At 31.0% G+C, this 23,320-nt stretch overlaps 1 protein-coding gene across 1 annotated transcript in view; it reads left to right on the forward strand.

Annotated features, from left to right (window-relative positions):
* The first annotated feature begins 508 nt into the window (after positions 1-508).
* LOC148276832 (myrosinase 1-like) overlaps positions 509-23,320 on the forward strand; it is a 37,592-nt gene continuing 14,780 nt past the window's right edge. The window contains exon 1 of the mRNA XM_088233696.1: positions 509-683. Within this exon, the coding sequence (XP_088089822.1) occupies positions 643-683 (41 nt within the window). The 5' untranslated portion in view covers positions 509-642. The remainder of the gene's footprint in view (positions 684-23,320) is intronic.

Raw genomic sequence — 23,320 nt, forward strand, 5'->3', positions numbered from 1 at the left:
CTAATGCGGAAAGGGACTAATGATGAGTTTCACTTTTCTATGGCTGGCTGCTTTCTTCATTTTATAATCCCTGGACTTGTAATCCTCAGACTGATCTTACCTTTGTGTAACAAAAATGATCAAGATACGCTGCGATTGGTGTACCAGGGCAGTGCTATATGCACCATCAAATACGGAAAGGGAACAATGATGAGTTTCACTTTTTTCTTTCTGGCTGTTTTTTTCATTTTATCATCCCTGGACTAGTTCCTGCAGCGTCAGACTGATCATCTTACCTTTACGTAACCAAAATGATCAAGATACGCTGCAATCGGTGTACCAGGGCAGTGCTATATGCACCGTCGGATGCGGAAAGAGAATTATGATAACTTCCTCACTAAACGGGTAGAGCGTGTTTCGTAACTTCGCGACTCAATTAGCGGTTTACAAAATTAAGTATCTATTGACAAAGTACAGTGTTGTGCCCTTGTTCTTAAGTTTAAATTTGCAATCGTCGCATCTTATTGGTGTTTAGTTCCACGCCAACCTCTTGGGAGCACGCAAGTGTTTCCCACCATTGTCGTCGTAGATATTTACACTTCTGTTTCACTTTTACCAGTTCCGACAAATATGATCTAATAGTGAAATCGAAGTGTATTCACGATGATATTTTTATTTCCGCGTTGTTTTCTTCTGGCGCTAGGGTAAGTGAACAAAATTTTCCAATTATTTTTCAATCAATTTCTTTTCACGTTCCCAACCGTGTCACCAGAAGTCAAAATCCGCTATTTGTAAAACTTTCCAAGATCAACTTGTATCATTTTCACCAATGCCTGGCATGTGTAGATTAGTCGATTCGTCACACAAATTGGAATTCTTTGGGGTAGATCTTCCGGCTTTTCGTAGATCTCTCGGGGGATGTGAGGGATGAAGATTGATTGGCATAGGTTAGCTCGAAGTTTTATATGATGATAGTGTATATAGATTTATTGAAAACCATTTTCTTATTATGTAAATAGTTTTATGTTATTTTTCTTCACTTTCTTGTACATATGTTTATTCATATAACTGTTGTAATTGGCATAGGCCGTATATAAAATAACATAATAAATAAACAACTTGTAAAAATATTTATTTATTTGTGTGTACACGGCATAAATGCCTTTTATATACATAAACGTAAATACATTTTACATAACAGTGTTCTATTACAAAATTATGAAATAATATAATAACACTATATCTGTATATAGTACACAGTTGTTTTATGCAATGTTCCATGTAATAACTTTGGGATTTTAATACTTAACATCGATCGGGTAACGTTGATCGAGTTGTGGCCCTGTGGCTAGTGTCTCAGACTCACGGACCAAAGGTCTGTGGTTCGAATCCCACTTTACCCCAACTTGATTCCCATTTTCTAATAGTGAGTTATTTACAACTCGTTGAAATTGGTGCTCAAAATTAAATATTTGGGTAAATCATAAAAACGCAAATATTTATTTTGAAAAAAAAAATAAAAAAACATTCTCAAATTTTTTTTTTTTTTAAAATAATAAAAATAAAGATAAAACGGTATATTCGAAGTAGCAAAAATCATAAATAATTGATTTGTGGGTATTGTTGCAATGTACATTGAATGTCCTAGGTATAATACTAACTGTCTCCCGATAAGAACTCAGGGGTTCACAACCGTTTTAAAAATTAAATATAAAAAGACAACATACTTAACCTGATCTATATTTATTGCAACAGAGAGGGAAAACATTAATGAGAAGGGAATATGGAAGTTTAGACATTTACAGGGCCTATGACCTATCATTGGCTGGTTTAAGTGGCCACTTTACACACTGTGTAACATTCACCATTCTGCCCATGTTTAAACATCCGCGTTTCCTCAACTCTTCCATCTGTTTACTTTTGTGAAGTAAAGGAGCTAAAACCTTTATTATGTGGGTGAGATTCATCCGGCTGAACCAAATAACCTACTAGGCAACGCCTTAAAACAATTTTACAATTTTTATACTTCTTCTTTTACCGAGTAGTTAATTTAACAATGTTTGAGTATGTCCAAATGCTTGCAGACTGGCTGGATTTCCTCCCTAGGGAGTTGTTCATATCTATATTCATTGCATCAGAGAGGGAAAACATTAACGAGAAGGGAATATGAAAGTCTAGGCATTTACAGGGCTTTTGATCTGTCATTGGCTGGTTTAAGTTGCCACTTTACACACTGTGTAACCTTCACCGTTCTGTCCATGTTCAAACATCCACATTTCCTCATATCTTCCATCTGTTGACTTTTGTACCTTTTTTTTAAAAAAAAATATTAAAAATTAAAAAATCAAATAACTTTAAATTGCCGATTATTTGGCAATATTTATTCAGCTTATCACAATAAACGCGATATTTATTTACTAAACGAATTTATTAAACGATTTTGACTCGTACGGAGATTCTTCTTTCTTTTATAGTTTAACTTCCCTTACTAAACGTAGAAGCATTTCTGATCTATTTTTCCTCTTCAATTTTATTTTTATTATCGATATTCCATATCTCAAAGAGCGTATTTCAATCAACGGTCCCGTAAAATTAACACAAATTATTTTTTAAAATAATCTATTGCCCAAAATAAATTATGTTCAAAACTCTTTGATTTATCGTAGCTGCTCCAAATTTAATTTACTTTGTCCCCATTTAGATATTTTTAATACAAAAGCTTCTTATTTCAAAAAACAACTTTTGAAAACGTTGTAAAATGAAACCTTTGTCGGTGTGTAATAACTGTATGTTCCTTTAATTATTTCATTTCATTTTATTTTTTTTAATTTTTTTATTTATTTATTTTTTTTTTTTTTGCACCACAACAGGCCAGGAGGCCCAATTACAGTGGTGAATTACATTACAGAACAACCAGGCTTGAGAAAAATCGCATTTTAATTTTTTGTGATCTCACCGGGAATCGAACTCGGAACCTTCCGTGCGCGAGTCAAGCGTTTGACCACTACACCACGGAGGCCGCCGTGTTATTATCAAAATACCGAATCGGTCAGCTAAATTATGAAAATCATTGTCTTTCTCTCCTCTACTCTATTTCCTCATCTCTTCTTGCTCTTTTTTTCTCTCGTTTGTATTATTTTTTCTCTTTACTGTGTAACATGTTCTCTCACGACAGGCGCAGTTGGTTAGATGGCCATCTGTAAAACTAGCGTCGCGAGTTCGATTCCCGCAAGTTGCAAGAAAAAAATCCAAGAAAGATTTTTTCTCAATCGGTCTGGGTGTTGTGGTGTATTTTTCATTACCTCCTTCCATATCCCCTCTATCCCACCTGCTAACAAGCCTTAAAATAGAGGCTTAGCGGGTTATTCCTTAAAAAAAATAAAAATTAACATAATATACATATTTGTTAAACTCTTTAACCGGATGTATGTACTATTTTCTATAATCACGGATGTATGTATCAACTGTTGTTTCTCCTAACTAAATAAAAAATATGTGGCGCCGTGTCTAATACAAAATTTTTCGTTGTTTTTTAAAATTTATTTATTTCCTTTAGTTAGTTAATATGACATTAATCAACTAAGTTTTGAGTATGTCCAAATGTTTGTAGGCAGGCTGAATTTCCTGCATAAGGAGTTATTATGATCAAAATTTATAGCAACAAAGATTGAATACAATTTTGAGAGGAGGAAATGGAAGTCGGTGCCCTGTAAATGCCTTAACTTTCACATTCCCTTCTATATTATTTTTTTTCTCTCTGTTACATTAATCTTACATCTTAATGTGACATTATTTTTACATCAACTAACATTTACATCTTCGTTCCCTTTCCGCACCGAGTTTAGGGCACAACGGATCTTGATCGTTTTCGTTACATGACGGTAAGATTATCAGTCTTTCGCTTCAGGTGCTAGTCCAGAGACTATAAAATATTATAGGGTAAAAATACCCTTTTTAAATAAATATTTCATGTCATGTCGGGAATCAAATCTAAGACCTCTTGCGTGATGGTGCGCTGACCATAACACTACGAGACACAGAAGGATATTTACAATTATTTTAATTTAAAAAGCTGTTTTTGCAGTTAGGCGGGAATTAAATGAATGCTAAAGAAATGATTTTGTAAAATATAAAAAAAAAACATTACCATATACTAATTTACATATTTACATTATTACAATAAACATAGCATCTTTATTTTAAATCAACAAATTTTTATATTTGAAGCACCAACTTTGTGGTTATTCATTATAATAAAATAAATTAAACAACTTTATTTTAAACCACTTATTTTAATATTTTTTACCGACTGGTTTAAAAAAGAACCTTTTACAATAAAGCAGATTGCTAATAACAATAATGGATATAATGATAACTTAATTGATAAAATGTTAAATCAGAAACAAAAACGCAAACTTAAAAATAAATATTTATATACTGCTCCCACAATAAATAAAGCCAACCCAACTAAACAATGGAGGCGGATTCTTTTTATAAATCAAACATTAAAGCCGCATTCTAATAAAATAGAAACATTGTTAAAACATCACAAAGGAAAAGTCCCTAAATGTAATAAATCTGGCATATATTACTTAAATTTTAATGATTGCGATTCAATCTATATTGGAAAAACTTAAATAAATTTTAGTGATAGTAAAAAAACACCCGAGGTGCCTAAATAAAAAAATTTTTTTCATAAAAATAAACATAATTTCAATAAAGACACTGGATTAAAAGTTCTTTATGTTGAAAATAAAATATTAAAATTAGGCTACTTGGAAGTCTTAAAAATTAAAAAAGCCATTCATAATGAGAAAGAAATAATAATTAATCAAATAAACAAATCCAGCCAGTCTGCAAGCATTTGGACATAATCAAACATTGTTGAATTACTACCTGGTAAAAGAAGAAGTATAAAAATTGGAAAATTGTTTCCAGGCGTTGCCTAGTAGGTGATTTGGTTCAGCCGGATGAATCTCACCCACGTGATAAAGGTTTCAGCTCTTTCACTTCACAAAAGTCAACAGATGGAAGAGTTGAGGAAATGTGGATGTTCAAACATGGGCAGAATGGTGAATGTTACACAGTGTGTAAAGTGGCCACTTAAACCAGCCAATGACAGGTCATAAGCCCTGTAAATGCCTAGACTTCCAAATTTCTTCTCGAAAACTTTTTCCCTCTCTGTTGAAATAAATTTAAATATGAACAACTCCCTAGGGAGGAAATCCAGCCAGTCTGTAAGCATTTGGACATAATCAAACATTGTTGATATTTAGTTTAGTCCATTCCTGTCAAGTTTTGAGCGTATCCATCTCAAATTACGTTTTCCACCCTTACAAGACAGTGACATGATTTGTTTGTTCGGTACGAAGCACAATATTGATAAAATAAAATCGGTTAGAATTCATAAGTTAAGTATACCTTGATAAAGAAGCGTGTATAGCTTTGAAACCGGTCGGTAGAAGAAAAAAAAGTGGTTAAAAACAAAGTTGTTTAATTTATTTGATTACAATAAATTTTCTTTCATTATTTATGTTTTCAGGCATCTTGTCATACATTTTAAACCCTTTTATACATTACGCAATTTTGTTTTTTTATTAAGTTGTGGTCTTATCCTATTTCTATTTTTGATATTATGGTTACGAATTTTCCTATTTAATACAATTTTGCTTAAAAATACTTACTTTTTCCCAAGGTGATGTTGGGAAGAATTTGTAAAATAATGTTTTTGTTTTGTCGTTAGCAATAAGAACTTCCCCGATGGAATGATATATTTTTTAGGGACAGAAAGTAGCCTGTATCGATTGAAGGTTATCCAACTACCGCCATGAAAAAATACGATGATCCATCTATATCGATGTAGTAACGTTATTCTATTCACAAATTCGAAATCCTACTACAAAACCGAAACGAAAAGCAAAATCAAACTAACCATAGATAAAGCAAGTCATTTATAGAAGTTTAAAGAATTTATCTTAAATTGATTCTTGACACCACTTTACCGTCTACTCATTTTCAAATAATGTAGCTCATTGTTGAAATATATTTATTTTTTCAATTCCGAATAAAAAATAAGTATTAATTTTTACTTCTCATGTCTCCGTTTATCTCTATGCAAAAAAAAATATGTCTATCGGTCGCTCCGTTGAGACGTGAAGGAAACACAAACAAACAAACAAACACTCATGTGTTCAATATAATTTTATTTTCAAATTACAACAAAGATGGAAAACATTAAATGCGGAAGTATGGACATTTACAGGGCTTATAACCTGTCATTGGTAGGTTTAAATGGTCACATTACACATTGTGTAACTTTCACCATTCTGCCCAGGGTTTAACATCCATATTTTTTCAGTTCTTCCATATTCTATTTTGCATCTCTGTTGTAATATATGCTCATCTGCATAACTCCCAAGGAAGTTAAATCTCGTAAAAAAAATATATTGATAAAAGTATCGGGTTGCGGTTCCGTGGCTAATGTTGCAGACTCACGGATCAGAGGACCGAGGTTCGAACCCCACTCTACCGCAACTTAATTTCCATTTTCTAACATGATTTCTAAAATGTCCCCAAAATTGAAATATTTAGGTAAGAACGCAAATTTTTCTAGAATATTTTTTTTATTCTCTTCTAAAATTTTGACAAACTAAAAATATTGTTGATTGTTATTATTGATATTCATTTATTACAAAAATGTATGTAACGCGGCATTTACCTGTTTGCTACTATAACAAATAGTGCATTCTTATCTAAATTGCGTTTCCTTAAGAATTTATTGACTATATTATATTATTATTATAAGCGATAAACAGAGTAGATAATTATTTACGTAGAAACAATCGCAACATAATGACAATAAACAGGTCGATTAATGCAACCATATATCTCAAGGATATTTGGTATATTGTATTTGAATTATTTTTAAATGCGTAAAAATAAAATATTTTTAACTCATTCTTTCCTGCGGGGAGCAAATTATTAATTAAGGCCCAAGGCAAGATCTAAAGGGCTGCCGACGCTAAGTATTTTGGGTACCTTTATTTTGTTTTTTTTATTTTCATATTTATTGAATCGAATCTCATTAAGTTATACTTTGTGTTTCGAGGCCTAATAGTGAAACTTCAGAGAAACATTCTTGATGGTAAACATAAAAAAATCAGAGTTATTTGTTTTCGGGAGATTCTTTTTTATGTTTTTTTAAAATGTATTTTTTTTTAAATAATGGTGCATTTTTTTAAATTTCGACTAATGAAGCGACCAACGCGTTGGATGCGGAAAAGGTAACCGACTGGGTGGGGGAGTGGTATGGGCTTGTGGAAATGATGCTAGTCCGAGAAAATAAAGATTTACTAAATTCTCAGATAATAAAAATACATATTAAAAAAAAAAAATTTGAGAAAAAAAATGAAACTAATTTTTTTTTAATCTCAGATTTTTTAAACATTTACCGTGAGGAATGTTCCTCTGCAGTTTCAGGAACTGACCATAATATAAAAAGGGTTAAATGAGTAGTAAAAGCAATAATACATTTTTTTTGCTGGTTAGTCATCAACTGCATAACTAGGGATAGCTTCTCCGTTCTAAGACTGTAAATATTTTTTTTTAGAATACATCATTTTTACCATAAATACTCATCATAAATCCACTTCAAATATTGTTATCACTTTCGTTAGTTTTCCCATTTTTATGAAAAATAATAAATTTAAAAAAAGATTAAATTAGTATTTAATTAAAAATTATAAATAAGATAAACCGTTACAAATTTTAATAAAATTGTAATAAATCGGACAGAAGGTTTATCAAAATTTTGACCCGTGTAAATGAAATTAAAAAAATAAGAAGTATTATTAGAGCACACATAAGAATATGCCCATGTGTGCCCTATTTCCAAAAGAAAATAATAAAATATATCTAATGTTAGTAAACATTAGTATATAACCAATTACCGACTTTTTTAGTTTACCGGTTTGGAGACGAACCCGTCTATTCGTCAGGATACTCACTACACCAGCATGCAAATACTAAAATACACCTCCACCTTCACCATCACCATAGTACATATGTAGTATTTCTAAAAATACATAAATCACATGAAGATTAATACAGGTGCGAACACCACCATGTCTAAACATGCACTAAGCATAGTTAAAAAATATTTAATCCAGGTAGGGAGTTTTAATTAGTAGACAAAATATTGTCCATGTGCTCTTGTATTGCAGTTTTTTGTTTGTTTTTGTCATTTTTATATTAGTACAGAACTGTTTATACTTTAAGACATAAAAATCTCCATCTTAGAACAGGCTGAGCCATGTTAGATGGAGACTCTTAACCAGAAGACGCTCCGTATTCATGTTCTAATTTACTAGTTTTAAAGAGATTTCCTGAGGGGATATTCCAAATGCTCTCGCGTCCGTAGAGAACACTTTTATCTCGCGTATTTTGTATTTAAATACATAAGATAAAAGTGTTTTCTTGGTCAAATGTTTACTTATTTATGGAATAAATATACAAAATAAAATAAATACATATACTCGTAATGCTGTTACAGTCCATAAAGTGATCACAAATTTCCCAGTGACAGGTCGTAAGCAATATAAGCCTTGATTTTCACATACATTTCTTTACGAATTTCTTCATCACTGTTGCGATACCAATTAACATTACAGGTGTAATAGCAATCTCATAAAATCATTATAACTTAGACATTTTTATTCCAACTTAGACATTTTTATTCATTATAATGAATTAATTATGTCGTAGCGATGAATAAATTAATAAATGATAAGTAAATTACAAAATTTAATCAAATGTAATGAGGTGTTGACGTGGATTATCTAACCTTTCTATACCCACCTACCACTCTCACGCAAAGTCAAGGTTCTCATTCGGTAGTCAGATAGCAGAACGGACCATCTGTAATTTTTTTGAATGTTCAGTGCCTCGATTATGAATACTATCTTCATCTGTATAAATTGAGACGGTATACTTAACTTCTGTACTATCTGTATCTTACCTCGATATGTTCTACTTACTTGCTATATCGACATCATATGATCGAAATAAGCCAATGAATGCCCGCTAAAAATTAGTCCGCGTTCTTTACGTCATTAAAATAAAAATTAATTTTTATTTATATTTTAAATAGGCTTCTTTGATACAAAGTGCCCACTTCAAAGCGATTATAAACTCCAATAAATCCCAATTCAAGCAAAAATGCTCGCTTAAACATGATTTTTATATGACTTTTAACCATTGCCAAAACGATATGCTTAACGATCGTCTGCATTTATCTACTGAGGTAGTAGGTAGCGATTACAACGCTGTCTCTAGATACGTTCTCCCAGAAAGATAGTAAAACAGATGGAAAAAATATAATGACTAAATTAATTTCTTACAGTTTTACAACTTTCTAACTATAGGACAGAACCTAACGAGATTATTTTTGCATCTAGCCGCTCGTTTCTCATAATCTGACAGTTATGTCGGAATACAATTCGACTTCAATCGAGCGTAGATATGTGTACCGTGACGTACGCTTTCCCTTGTTTTCGATCGATGTACCTACCCAAAACTTGAAGTTGATGGGTCGGTAGTATATCTCTGTAATCGCTACAGTGAATTTATTTTCAACTTTACCGTCAAGGTGAAGGTATGATGTTTTTATCATCCCATTATAATCGAGGCCCTGGGGAGCTAAAATAAAACTCGAATCCAAGACTTTAATTCACAAACTAAAATATTTTAGTGTTGCTTTTCAATAATAAATTCATCATCATCATCATCATTCCCTTTCAGCACCTAATGGTGCATAGGGCACTGCATCGGTGTACCAATCGCAGCTTATCTTAATTATTTTTGTTACATAAGGTAATATGATCAGTCTTACGCTTCAGGTACCAGTCCATGGACTATAACATATTAGTAATGAATAACTTTAAATTACCGCTCTAAATGCTGCTGTTTTTTTTCTTTTTGTATTTACTGAAATATTGATTAAAACTTTTGAAAACTAAACAACAGAAAAAAATACGAATGGACCCTCCGTCTATCTGACAACCGAATTATGGCATTTTCAAATTATAATACTGAATTTGAATATACGTTAAATATAAAATAAAAACGAAGAATCAAAAATAACGATAGGTAATAAAATAAATATAAAACACTGTTTTGGTATATGATTTTTAACTGAATAATGCCATTTTTTTAAAATATTGTTTTAATGTATGTCAAAATCAATGTTTTCGTGTCTAAAAAGTGCATAAATGTGACAGACTTATGGATTTCCGCAAATGTTCCCAGGAAGTTACGGGGAATATTCCCGCCAAACGAAATATTCCGGGAACGGTACATTAGTAAGCGTGCGCCTATTGGTTTGCTTTTATGATAAACTATTTCTTATGAGACCTAGGACCATCCAAAAACCGAACATAGCGCCCAGTTCTTCCATCCTCGGACGCGCTGTATAGTTGGATACAAATATGATTTTGAAAAACGAATAATATACCGGCGCAGAAAGTTTTATTTTTACGCTTTTTTATAATCAGTTCGACTTATTTGTCTCTGTCGTACAATATCGGGAAGGCATTTGTAAGAAAGTGACAGAAAAACCATGTTCAAATACCTATTCATCAAATTTCTCTGCCACCGTTTTTCTTCTTAATAATGCCTCGCTTGCTGGAGAATTGTCTTGATAAAACGGTATTCCCTTTCCAGTGTAGTGGTCAACGGCCTGCTGTAAATAAATGGTTGCAGGTTTCAACTTGTCCTTTCGTTCTTTCCACGTAAGCATATTAGACTACATAATGCATGTACATCAGCTCGGCCTGTCAACTCGAAGCAGGTAGAGCATACCAATCAACCCTTGTTTTACGGTCCGTCATTTCGAATCTTGTGACTGGGAGCCGAGAGCGTCATGCCGTGGATAAATAATTTAACTAGTAGTATTGAAAACGAACTCAAGGCTGTGAGAATCATAATCATAATACTAATTTTAATTGGCTAAGCAGATTAGCTCAGGTAGAAAGAGTCGTTTTGATTAAAAATTATAATATAATACATTATGGTACAAAAATGTCGCGTGTTTCGTGGGTAATTACGAGAATTGTGAATTTAACGACCTACGGATTACTATCATTACGTCATTTCTCCATAAGGGAAGGCAGAGAGGATGCACCATCTTGACATACATTCATACGTTTTGTCATACATACCTTTCCTTGGTAACTTGGACATAAGACATAAATCACACGTAAGGATGCCAGCGAGGATTTTAAACATTTTATGTTCATAAAACCAAAGTAGTTTATTTTTTGCGCCACAACTGGCCAGGACCCGTATTCCAACGGGAAGTAAACTTATATCTTTAATTTTATTCGTAAAGTAAAATAAGTTTTCAGTGTGAAAATTTAATAAGTGTACATTTTTTTCATAAACATGTTCAATTATAGATTACCGACAAAAATATTTACAAATATTATGAATATCCCCTTTTCGCGTGACAAGAAATAAGTATTTATTCCATCTGCCAGTCTGTGGCACAAACTATGCACAACGCTCTTTCCTCTATCGTTCTTGCTCTAACTATAACGCTTTTTTTTCATCTATTGATATATTTTACATGTCCCTTAATTTATTTAAAAACAAATTAAGACTCATTATTTCTGACTGCGATACGATCCCACTTACTTTTTTATGATGCTCACAGTTACGCACACCTGAAAACTTACTCCCACACTAATACACATAAACACACATCTTCACTTACACTCATAGAAATACACATAGACACACCCTTTTGTTGCAACACAATTTAATAGTATGTATGATTCTTATTTAGAAACTTCGCTGGTCTGTCTTATATATAAACCTTTTTTTTAAATGTTATTATATCATTGTCGACTGTTTGTTTCTTTAAAATAAATAAATGAAATAAATGAATATGTACCAATAAAGAGAGCGTTTATAATCGCTGCCCAAGAGGTCAAATTACCACCCAGGCTTAAGACGTAGTTATAGAATAACGCGAATGTTAAAAAATGGTTTTGCTTAAAAAATACTATTGATGTATGTATTAATTAAATTAATTAAATTTTTAATTTGATAATTTATTTGCTTATTTAAGTATTTATTTACATTACATTACATATTTTATTAGTAATAAAAAATATTCCCAATCAGTAAAAGTCCTGGTATTTGTATTTTTAATGTATTTTTGAAGTAAGTAAGTAAGTATTATAGCAAAATGCCGCGTTGGTTTGGACATGTAGAGCGAATGGACAGTGAAAGAACGGCTGAAAGGATTTGCGAGGCAAATATTTATGAATGCAGAAAATTAGAAAGACATCAAAATACGTCCCAAAAACCAAACAATACTTGAAGATGGACAAGTCGAAAATCGACATAATCATCGTGCGTACATTGATGCATGTTTACTTGAGTTTCTCATTGGCTTATGTCATGAGAAAAAAATATGTAAAGCGTTTTATCCTTATTGTATGTTTTATATATTATTTTTTATGTGTTTTGAAAAAATCTAATTTCACGGCGTTTTGATTATAGAATCTTCTGTTCTCAATAAAAAAAGCTTCAAACCTGCGAGCTTCGATCATTGCTCAAAATTAAAAGTTAATTGTACAAGTGAAACTGATAAAAAACAGGCAGTAAACAAACCTTGAACCTTTAGGTTTATAACTTCGCCGACCACTGCTCCAATGAGACCGCGACTTTATACAATTTAAATTATTGGGTTCTATAAATATTTTGGTCAAACGCTGAATCGGGTATTGGATTTTAAAACGTTTTGTAATGGAATAATATGCCCCACTGACCACAGTCCTTAATGACCGTCAATAACGTTTTAACTGCCGATGGCAAAAAGCGTTTGTAAGGCGAAACAAAAGCTTGATTTCATCCTCAAATCTAAAAACAAAGGCAAAACAAGATACAATGAGATATCTCGATCAATGTTCGATATTAAATTTGATTTAGATCCGGATTTATCGAAGCAGAAAACCTCAAAAGTCCTAGCAAAAAAGTTCATTGTATAAAAGGTGATTACTCAACGAGTGGATTAGAAAAACAATAAAATGGATAACCATGCACTGTCCTGTTTGATATCGGATTCTCTCAATGACAACCAAGTTTTAATTTTTCACAGATTCAACTCTCACTGAATCGTGAATAATCCACATCCGTCCTCATAATTTTTGGCCAGGATTCTTATTCTATTTCAACCACAGAACTGTATTCTTAATGCTCCCGGATACAGATCAAAAACAATAAAATTATGTAAATATTTAAAACTGAACTCTAAAAGATAAATATTTTTTTTTGATGATTTCAACTTTCTATTTAAGCTTTGTTATGTTAATGTAATAATTAAAGTTTTTTATTATTAAAAGGTGCAATAACATAACACATTACTTTATTGTTATATAATACTAAAAGAGCACTCGTACAAAAATGCAAAAACGAACTGAAGATTATAAATAATTGAAGATTCTGCAAGGTTTCTTTATTTAAAAAAAACATCACTGATAACAATTAAAATTTAAAACAAATTAATATTAATGGGGACTTGTAGAAGTTTTAACTCAACAGCAAACCCTAACAGATGGTGTAATTTTAGCCTTTTAACATCGGGCAATACTACAGTCAACTTCAATGTGAAGCTCTACAACTAGGATTGAAATGAACGGATATGTTATTTGGCCGAAGTGTAAACAATATATCTACTTTTTCAAAGCGTTAAACACGTCGAACTTCGTGTCAAAAAAAGAGTATTGTGAGAAATTTTACTGCATTACTTTAAAAAATTAAAAAATAAAACTGATGCTCTTAAAGTTTTTGCGGAAACTCACGGTTACCATGCTGTATTGGAAACAACATGCAGAGTTCGGTTTCGACGCTTTAAAAATAATGAATTTGATGTTAAAGATAAAGAACGTTTTGGCACACCGAAAAAGTTTAAAGATTAAGAATTGAAACCATTACTCGATAAATACCCATGTCAGATGCAAAATGAACTTGCAGAATCATTAGGAGTTGGTTGCATGGCAGTTGACAAACGTTTAAAAGTATTCGGAATCATTCAAAAGCAAAGTAAGTGGGAATCAAAGCCAAGATACGTCGAACATTATTGATTTTAATGCAAGGAAATTGACTGCCGTACAAACTGAAGCCGAGAGACGTCGAACGGCGCTATTTGACGTGTGAATAGCTGCACCAACGGCAGCAAAAAAAAAATCCGCATCGTATCGTGACTGGTGATGAAAATTGGCAACACTTCGAGAACCCAAAGCGTAAAAAAACCTTGTAGTAAGCCATACACTAACATTATAGATTGCATTCTCTCTCTATAATTGCTGGGTATTTTTTTTTTTTACCATTTTTGTATATTTAAATTTTAGTGTTCATTTTTTCGTTTTATGTATGCATTGAATTTTTTTGCTATGTACATAAACGTTTTTAAAATAAATAAATTGAAATTAACACGGTTCCAAACTTATGCTCTGTATTTGGTGGGATCAGCCGAGATCAGCTGGGTGTTTTATATTATGACCTCCTCAAACCCAACGAAACCATCACGAGAGATTGATATCGACTACAACTGATGCGTTTGAGCCATCATTGAAAAAAAAACAGCCGTAATACGAGAATTCATGACAAAATAAGTTTGCAGAATGACAACACTCGTCCACATGTTGCGAGACCAGTCAAAACATACCTGGAAACGCTAAATCAAGAACTGCTTCCTTCAGCACTTATACCACGAGATGGTATCCGCATGCTGACAGAAAGATGGGAGGAAAAAAGTGGTCGCTAGCGACGTTTAATACTAAGACAGGTTATTTTATGTATCCCTTTTGTAGTTATTAATTTAAAATATCCATAAATATACATAAAAAATCGCACCACAAAGATAAAACCACAAAATATACTCTTCAAATCGATCATGTGATCCGCTAAAGCACCTTTAAAATATAATTCAAATCGTGTTATATAATTTTGATTTAAAAAAGGAATAGTTTTTATTAGGTGGTTTATTATGCAGCTAGGTAATTTTAAATTGCAAAAAAGGTACCAATAAACTTATAAAAACTTGATCAATAAAGTCAACTTGACTGTAGTCGGGTTTTTTCAAAGTTCTCTGCTGGACATATGAATATCAAAACGATATTATTCACGGTGAAGTGTACAATAAATGGCCGTTATTAGAGTTTTAAAAAATATGTACGTATACAATGCGTCCTGGGCTCAAGTGACCGACCGTTGTCATATGAAAATATGTTTAAAAATGTTAACAAAAAACTTGAAAGGGGGAGTCTATATCTTATGAGTAAAAAAGTATAAATAACAATAAAAAATTCATCAATACAACCCCTAAGAACCTATTTTAGAGACTTCTTAGCAGGTGGAAAAGAAAGGGATCCTTGTTATCTGTCAGGAAATTGAATACATATTAGTCATTGAACCCGTTAATTAAATGTAGACTATCTTAATTCCCTCATTGGCACTTAATGATGTATATGGCATTGCATTAATAGTCAGTCGCACCTGTAACTTACATGAAGGTAAGTTAATGAGGTATTTTGATTTTATAATATATATAAAATAAAAAATAGGTTGTGGTATTGTGGTCCCGTGGTAGTTTGGACCCACGGATCAAAAATTAGAGGTTTAAATTTCACTCTCTACTACGAATAGATTTCCATTTTCACCATAAATTCTTTACGACTTTCAGGGAATAATCTGAAATTTGTTGGGTAAATAATAAGAACGTAAATATTTACTTTTTGATGAAAAAAATGTAAAAATGTAACAAAATAACAAACTTGTATGTAAGAAATATAAAACAATGGATTATTTGTACGGATATGATAAGAAAAAATATCAATTTCTTGAAATGACGTTACACGCATAGTCGATCTTTTAATATACCACCTGAATGAAATAATTGACTTCACCTGTTCAAATAACTGTACTTAATATTTACCTGCACATCTATTGTACTTCTTATAGCTAGTTCTTCTTAAAAATGTTTTTAAAAAAACCGAAAACACGTTTGAACTATTTATTAAAAAAAATAACTATCATTACACATTTATTTATTCAAATACAAAAATTCAGTTACATTGTGAAAAACATATTTCAGCTCTTCAGTAAAATCCTGTATTGAGCTGAAATGTGTCATATAAAAATAAAACATGGTGTAATACTCAACTTGTTTATCAGATATTCTAAATAACAATCAAAAATAATAATTATGAATGTGTACTACAATAATATTTTAAGTTTGTCAAAATTTTTGTAGACAAAGACTGGATTCAACTCCCCGGGAAACTGTCAATATTAACATACAAAAACACAGATGAATAACATTTAATAGAAGGTGGTACAGAAGTCTAGCATCTAGACTTCTAGGCATCTACAGGGCTTATGACCTGTCAATAGCTGGTTTAAGTAGCCACTTTATACACTGGTAACATTCACCATTCTGCCTATATTTTAACATCTATATCTATATTGATGTTTGTGAAGAACATTCTTCAATTCTTTTATCAACAGATGAAATAATTGAAAGAATATAGATAATTATTTAATCATATTTATGGGCAGAATGGTGAATGTTACACAGTGTGTAAAGTGGCCACTTAAACCAGCCATTGACAGGTCATAAGCCCTGTGCATGCCTAGACTTCTATAATACCTTCTCTAAAATGTTCTTCATATCTGTTGTTATATGTTAATGTACAACAATATATTATTACATCTTAAATTATAAAAAAAATATTGATATACAAATAAAAATATGGTTAAAAGAAAAATACAAAAAAAAATCACGTCAAACAGAAACATAAAAATTTTATGATAATTTAACGCGAAACTCGGAATCCAAATTTAAGTAATTTTTAAATACCAATAGAATCATTTTAATCAATAGAATCATTTTTAACTATCCATAATGATTCTAAACAAAATATTATATTTAAAAAAAAAAAATCATAAAAACGTTATTTAAAATCAACAGAAATTCAAAACAAAATATAATTAGACTATATTTCTGAATAAAACATTAAAAATATTAATAAAGATATATAAAAAACACTTACCGACTCAAAAAACTTATTCAAATGTTTTATAAGATAAAATAAATTATTAAAAAGGTTTTTATGAAATAAATCAAGAGTATTTTATGTCGATACCAGGGGCGTACTGGGAAGTTTTTGATTAGGGAAACAATTCATGAATTAAGAACAAGTAAACAGTGTTAACATATATTCAATAATAATTATTATCAATACACATATTATGTATATAGTAATGAACTGTAATTAAAATCAATCCACTTCACTAGATACTACAATCAATAATTATTGCAAAGTATTTAGTGGCGTTATTATTTTATATTTTATTGAAATGGATTTAAGTGAAAACAAGAGATTTAATCATTATGCATGATAGATATTATCATGTTACAAAATATTATTTTTTGTCAAAAAGAATTAGTTATTATTTTAAGACAACAAAAAAGTCAGTATTGTAGATTGCAACCTGTTTTTCTTAATGGCAAGTAAACATTATTAATATAATATTGTCATTAAGTTCTGTATTTAATTTTGTAAACCTGCTCATCACAAAATAATTCTTATGTTTAGTGTCAAAAAACTATAACTGCCGCGCCGCGTCGAGTTCTCTTGCGAGCGTTCTTGTTTTCACTTAAATGGCGCAGCCGTAGGATGTACATATAAAAATTAACGCATTGAGATAATCCGATCGCTTCCACAACCTATAATTGAAGAATCTAACTTTGCGCAAGCGCAGATTGTAAGATTTGTACGGAGATCCTCCCTACTGGAAGCGAAATCTCTATTCAGTTTCATCATTCTCCTTTGCTAGTGCAGATTGGCCAGTAACCAAACCAGTACGCGCAAGACCGCGCTAATGAACAAATGTGTGTGGGGGGAGCGCCGCCATATTTAGATTTTGTATGGCGGCGATTTTAAAACTCCACAGTTTATCACGATTATTAACAACATTGTTATTGTATTATTTGTTTATGGTTTTATATGTGTTTTTTTAAATGCATTATAATCATTGATTTACTGGTTATATTCACGGTAAACGATGGTTCACGCGTAGATACCCTAAATACATTTTTTCAAGCATCTAATCGGTGCATAGAATTTTGCGGCATGGTCATTTTGGGTGATCCCATGTAGGTTGGACTTGACTTGTACTAACGTTTCGGCTACGTGGTAAGCTATGCGTTTCGTAGAAAAAAATATGTGCTTATGTACCAGTAATTTATACCGTGTCGCAGTCGTGACCGGAACAATGTTGAGTTTGCTTGGAACCCATCGTCTATGTTTATGATATTTAGGTGTTCAGATTTCAATAAGGAAACTCAGTATTTTTTTATTTGTTAATTATCAAACTAAGCGAAAAAAACATTTTTTAAAGTTTTTTGATTTGGAAATTTCTCCGCCTGTGACGTCGCAAATTCTCTACGGTGTGTTGTCCTGATTGGTGGGTTGGCTTCCCGGTGACCGGAAATGTATCACAACACACTGTCGTTGGTTGATTTCGGAGATCTAGTGACGTCGTTCAAATTAGTTCGTTTTTATCAAAGTCATTTTAACTTTTTAAGATTTTTTTTTATTTTTTTACCGCGTGAAAGAAAACATTTTTTTCGATCCAATTTCCTGTTACTGAACCTCATCTTTACCTCTTTTAAGTTCTGAATAAACCTAAAAATTTCAGAACAAGAATATTTTAATTGTTTTATTTTGTACGAGTATTTCGTTAATTAATTTACAATTCAGAATAAATTATAATGGTTGTTGTTTATGCTGCTTAATTATTACTTGTCCATTACATCATAAAATTAAAATGTAAACGACCAACTGGAATCCGTTATTTTCAATAGACTTAGCACCGATTGAATCATTGTAATGATCAATGGCTTAGAATTAATGACTTAATTTATTAAAAATATTATTTATGATTATTTCAAATAATCATTATTTAAATTGATAGATTTTTTTCAAGACATCAGTTCGGTGTTTTTGCCAGTAAATTTAAGATATTTTTTTAAAAAACGTAAGTTTTTATTTTTATTTAAACTGTGTTTTAAATTAACTTATTACAACAGAGGAGAAGAACGTTTATTTTTTTTATTTAAACGCCTTTTAGGCTTTTACATGTTTTAACATACATATATACAAATAAAGACAGACATGTATTTTACACAGAAGAAGCAAAAAACATATAAATGATTTTTAGAAGTAAAAGAAAAATATCAAAAATATCATCTTTACATATTAGTATAAAAGTGGAAAGAACAGAAGTGCATTTTTAAATATGAATACAGAAATGCATTTTACACAAAAAAGGAGCAAAAAATAAAAATGAATTAAGAAGGGAATGAAAAAAAAATTATGAGGTAATATAGAAGTCTAGGCATCTGCAAGGCTTGTGACCTATCATTGGCTGGTTTAAGTGGCCACTTACACACTGTGTGACATTTACCTTTCTGCCCATATTTGAACATCTATTCCCTTCAATTCTTTCATCTGTTGATGTTTGTTAAGTTAAAGAGCTGAAACCTTTATTTATGCGGGTAAAATTCATGTAATTGAATTATTTCACCGACATACTAGGCAACGCCCGAAATTTTTTTTTCTTCAATTTTTATACTTCTCTATGGACCAGGTGGATTTATCAACAATTTTTTGAGTTTGTCCAAATTTTTAGAGACGAGGGTTGGATTCAACTCCCGGAGGAGCTGTTAATATTAACATATTACAACAGAGATGAAGAACGTTTTAGAAAAGGTAATATAGAGGTCTAGGCATCTAGTGTATTGGTGAAATAGTTCAATTACATGAATCTCACCCGCATAAATAAAGGTTTCAGCTCTTTAACTTCACAAACATTCCCGTATGTAGGAATGTTTGTTTTTTTTTACATCTATTTTTTTTTTCATTTCATTAAATGGTGCTTTTTAAAAGTTCAAATAATAATAATCATTTCAAAAAATTCAAAATATATATAAATTAGAAAACATACCAATAATAATAAAAATTGAATCATAAATATGAATTAGAAAATAAACCATTATTAATTAGAAAATTAAACATTAATGCAAATTAGAATACATACTGATAATACTAAAAATTAAAGCGAAAATATAAATTTAAAAATAAAGTATTTTCAATTAAAATAATAAAAGTAAATGCAAAAAATAATAAGGAAATTAAAGCAAATATACATTATAAAAAATAAAAAGTACAAATAATATATAAATAAAAATAATAAGAAGATATTTGACAGTTAAAGCAACACAACTTTTAGTTATAAAAATAATTTACAGGATATGAAAAGGTCTACTCCTTATCCACTTGCTCGCCGTTTTCCTATAAACATTGTAACTGACTTTTTTTAAATAAATAGTTTCTTATGAAAGATCTACGGTATACAAATAAGAATAATAATTTCCAAAAAGTGAAAGGGTACCGTACAAAAAATTTCAAAATGTTTTTTTTTTTTTTTTTCTTCAGTTTAGGAGTACGGAAAACAAGATAACAAAACCACGATTTTGTTGATTTAAATTAGGCATAATCGGTTCGACGTGCAGTTGTGTTTTTCGTACAATATTGAGAAGGCATCTACGGGAGAGCGACAGAAAAACTATGTACAAATACCTATTCGTCAAATTTCTCTTTGTAGACAAAAGACTGGATTTCACCCCCTCGGGAGTCATTAAGATTAACAAATTAAAACGGGGATGCAGAATACCTTAAACAAGGAAATATGGAAGTCTAGGCATTTACAGGGCTTATGACCTGTCTTTGTCTAGGCTAAAATCAACAAATGAAAGAATTTAAGAATTATGGATGTTCAAACATAGGCAAAATGGTGAATGTTACAGTGTGTTAAGTGGCCTCTTAAACCATCCAAAGACAGATCATAAGCACTGTAAATGCCTAGACTTCCATATTCCCTTGTTTAAGATATTCTGCATCCCTGTTGTAATTTGTTAATTTTCCTCTTAAACGTTACACTTCAACTTAACAAATTAATTTTACTGATATTTTTATCGAAATTATTTATTATCTGAATTGATCTTTAGTTCAATAAGTAATAAAAACCAACAAACACTTTGAAGTATTCATTATTTCAAGGTTTAAATTTATTGATTACATTTTGAATAAGTACTCTATTTAGTATACAATATCTACATAATTTTCATTTTTGATATTACATTAACAAAATCCATGCGTCACGTCTCTAAGGATATATATTTTTTACGATTACTCTCCAATCCATTATCTGAATCCTTTTTATATTACTATCAACCAATCAATTGCAAACAATTCTTTACTGTATATATTTCCAACTTGATTGTAGGAAATCATTAAAACCTTATTATGTTGATAAAACAGCTTAAATAAATAGTGTAATGCAAATAATAATGAAACGAATAAAACGTACTAATTTATAATTGCTCTTAAAGTAAATATTATGTATGCGATAAATTATCATATCGATTTATTTATCTTTAAGTCTGTATTTTTGAGTAAGTTATAAACAGTTGATTGATTTAAGTTTGTTTTATTTTATTAAATACGCCTAGGGCTCTGGTTGGAATAAGACATTAATTTGGTATTCTTTAGAAGGGTTATCTTCAATAGTCTATCGAGCCAAATTTTTTTATTTTTATGAAACATATGTATATATAGATATGGGGATTTTACATGACATTCTTAATGGACGTCTTGATAGTCCTGTTCTGGTTTCTGAGTTGGCCCTTTACGTACCAGGCTTCCGCACCCGTCACACGAATCTATCTCTTTTCCATGTACCCACAGTTCGCACCAACTATGCACAGAACTCTCCTCTGATTCGCTTGACGCGTAATTATAATTTATTTTTCAATAACATAGACATATTTAAATGCAGTGAAGTCACTTTTAAAACCAAAATTAAAAAACTATTATTTGAAAAAAAGTATGTTTCGTTATAATAAAAAAAATATTTTTACATAATAATGCAGTTATGTAAGAAATATTTAATAAGTATTTGTTGTAATTGTAATATACAATGTAATATTAACTAACTTAAGTAAATAAATAAATAAAATAATAAATTTAAATTGTTTCTATTCACTCATATCAAATACACACTTACCCTGTCCCTAAACCTACCCTCACACCCATATACAATCACACACATAGTAATAATGAAAATTTTGTTATCTTTCTCTTCCCGAATAGTAGCTAGTACACATTGCATCTAATAACTTTAATATCTCCATAAATGTAATAAAGGAATAGTTAAGATTCGGAAAGCAAGTTAGTTATGTTGGTAGCTTTCCGACTTTTGTCAGGAATGGTTCTTTCACCCACGCTGCGAGCATGAGCTGATGGTTTTTTCATATTTCTAGCAATTATGTTAAAAAGACTAAAGTGTTTGACTTAAACTATATATAATTGAACCAATAAATTCTCTATGAATATTCCGTTTTTCCAATTTGTGTTCTCACCGGGAATCGAACCCGGAACCTTCCGTGCGTGAGTCAAGCGTCTTGACCACTGCACCGCAAATTTCGAATCTTTTATTTTTGCATTTGCATGCGTAATGAGTACAGCCTTACGACTTAACCAAATCCTGTATTTTATTATCATCATCATCATCATAAGCTCAACAAAAGAAGTGTTGGAAGGCCACAGAAAAGATGGGTCGACGACATTGCCTCTATTGCCGGTAAAACGTAGATGATGAAAGCGGGTGATAGGAAGGAATGGAGACGTTTGGAAGAGGCCTTTATCCAGCAGTGGAGAGAATAAGGCTGCAGAAGAAGAAGAAGAAGATTGAATTTAATATTATTTTGGTGTCACCAAAAATCCAATAAAAAGAAATAAATGGTTACAAATTACAAGGAATATGAGGCAAGAAACTGATTGAGATCCACAAAAAACAAATGCAGTTTTTTTTTTTTTTTTTAATTTTATTTATTGGGGATATCAACAGTAATACATGTAATAAAAGTATAACAAATAACATATACAGAGAATAAAACCAATGACAGATATCCACAGAAATACATTAAATACACGTACAATACATACTAGTGTGTTTGTGTGAGTGTAAGTGAGTGAGAGGGTGGGTGTGTGGGTGTTATATTGGAATGAGGGTGTCAAGTGTCGAAAATATAAATATATATAAAATATTAAGAATTAGAGATAAAATTTAATAAAATAAAATAAAACTTTATTATTGAAACCAAGTATAAGACAAAAAAGTATGTTTCAAGACGCGCATTTTAAATGTT

The sequence above is a fragment of the Micrasema longulum genome, unplaced genomic scaffold, assembly GCF_059751315.1.
Source record: "Micrasema longulum isolate JH-2025_06_02 unplaced genomic scaffold, ASM5975131v1 h1tg001139l, whole genome shotgun sequence".
Lineage (NCBI taxonomy): Eukaryota > Metazoa > Arthropoda > Insecta > Trichoptera > Brachycentridae > Micrasema > Micrasema longulum.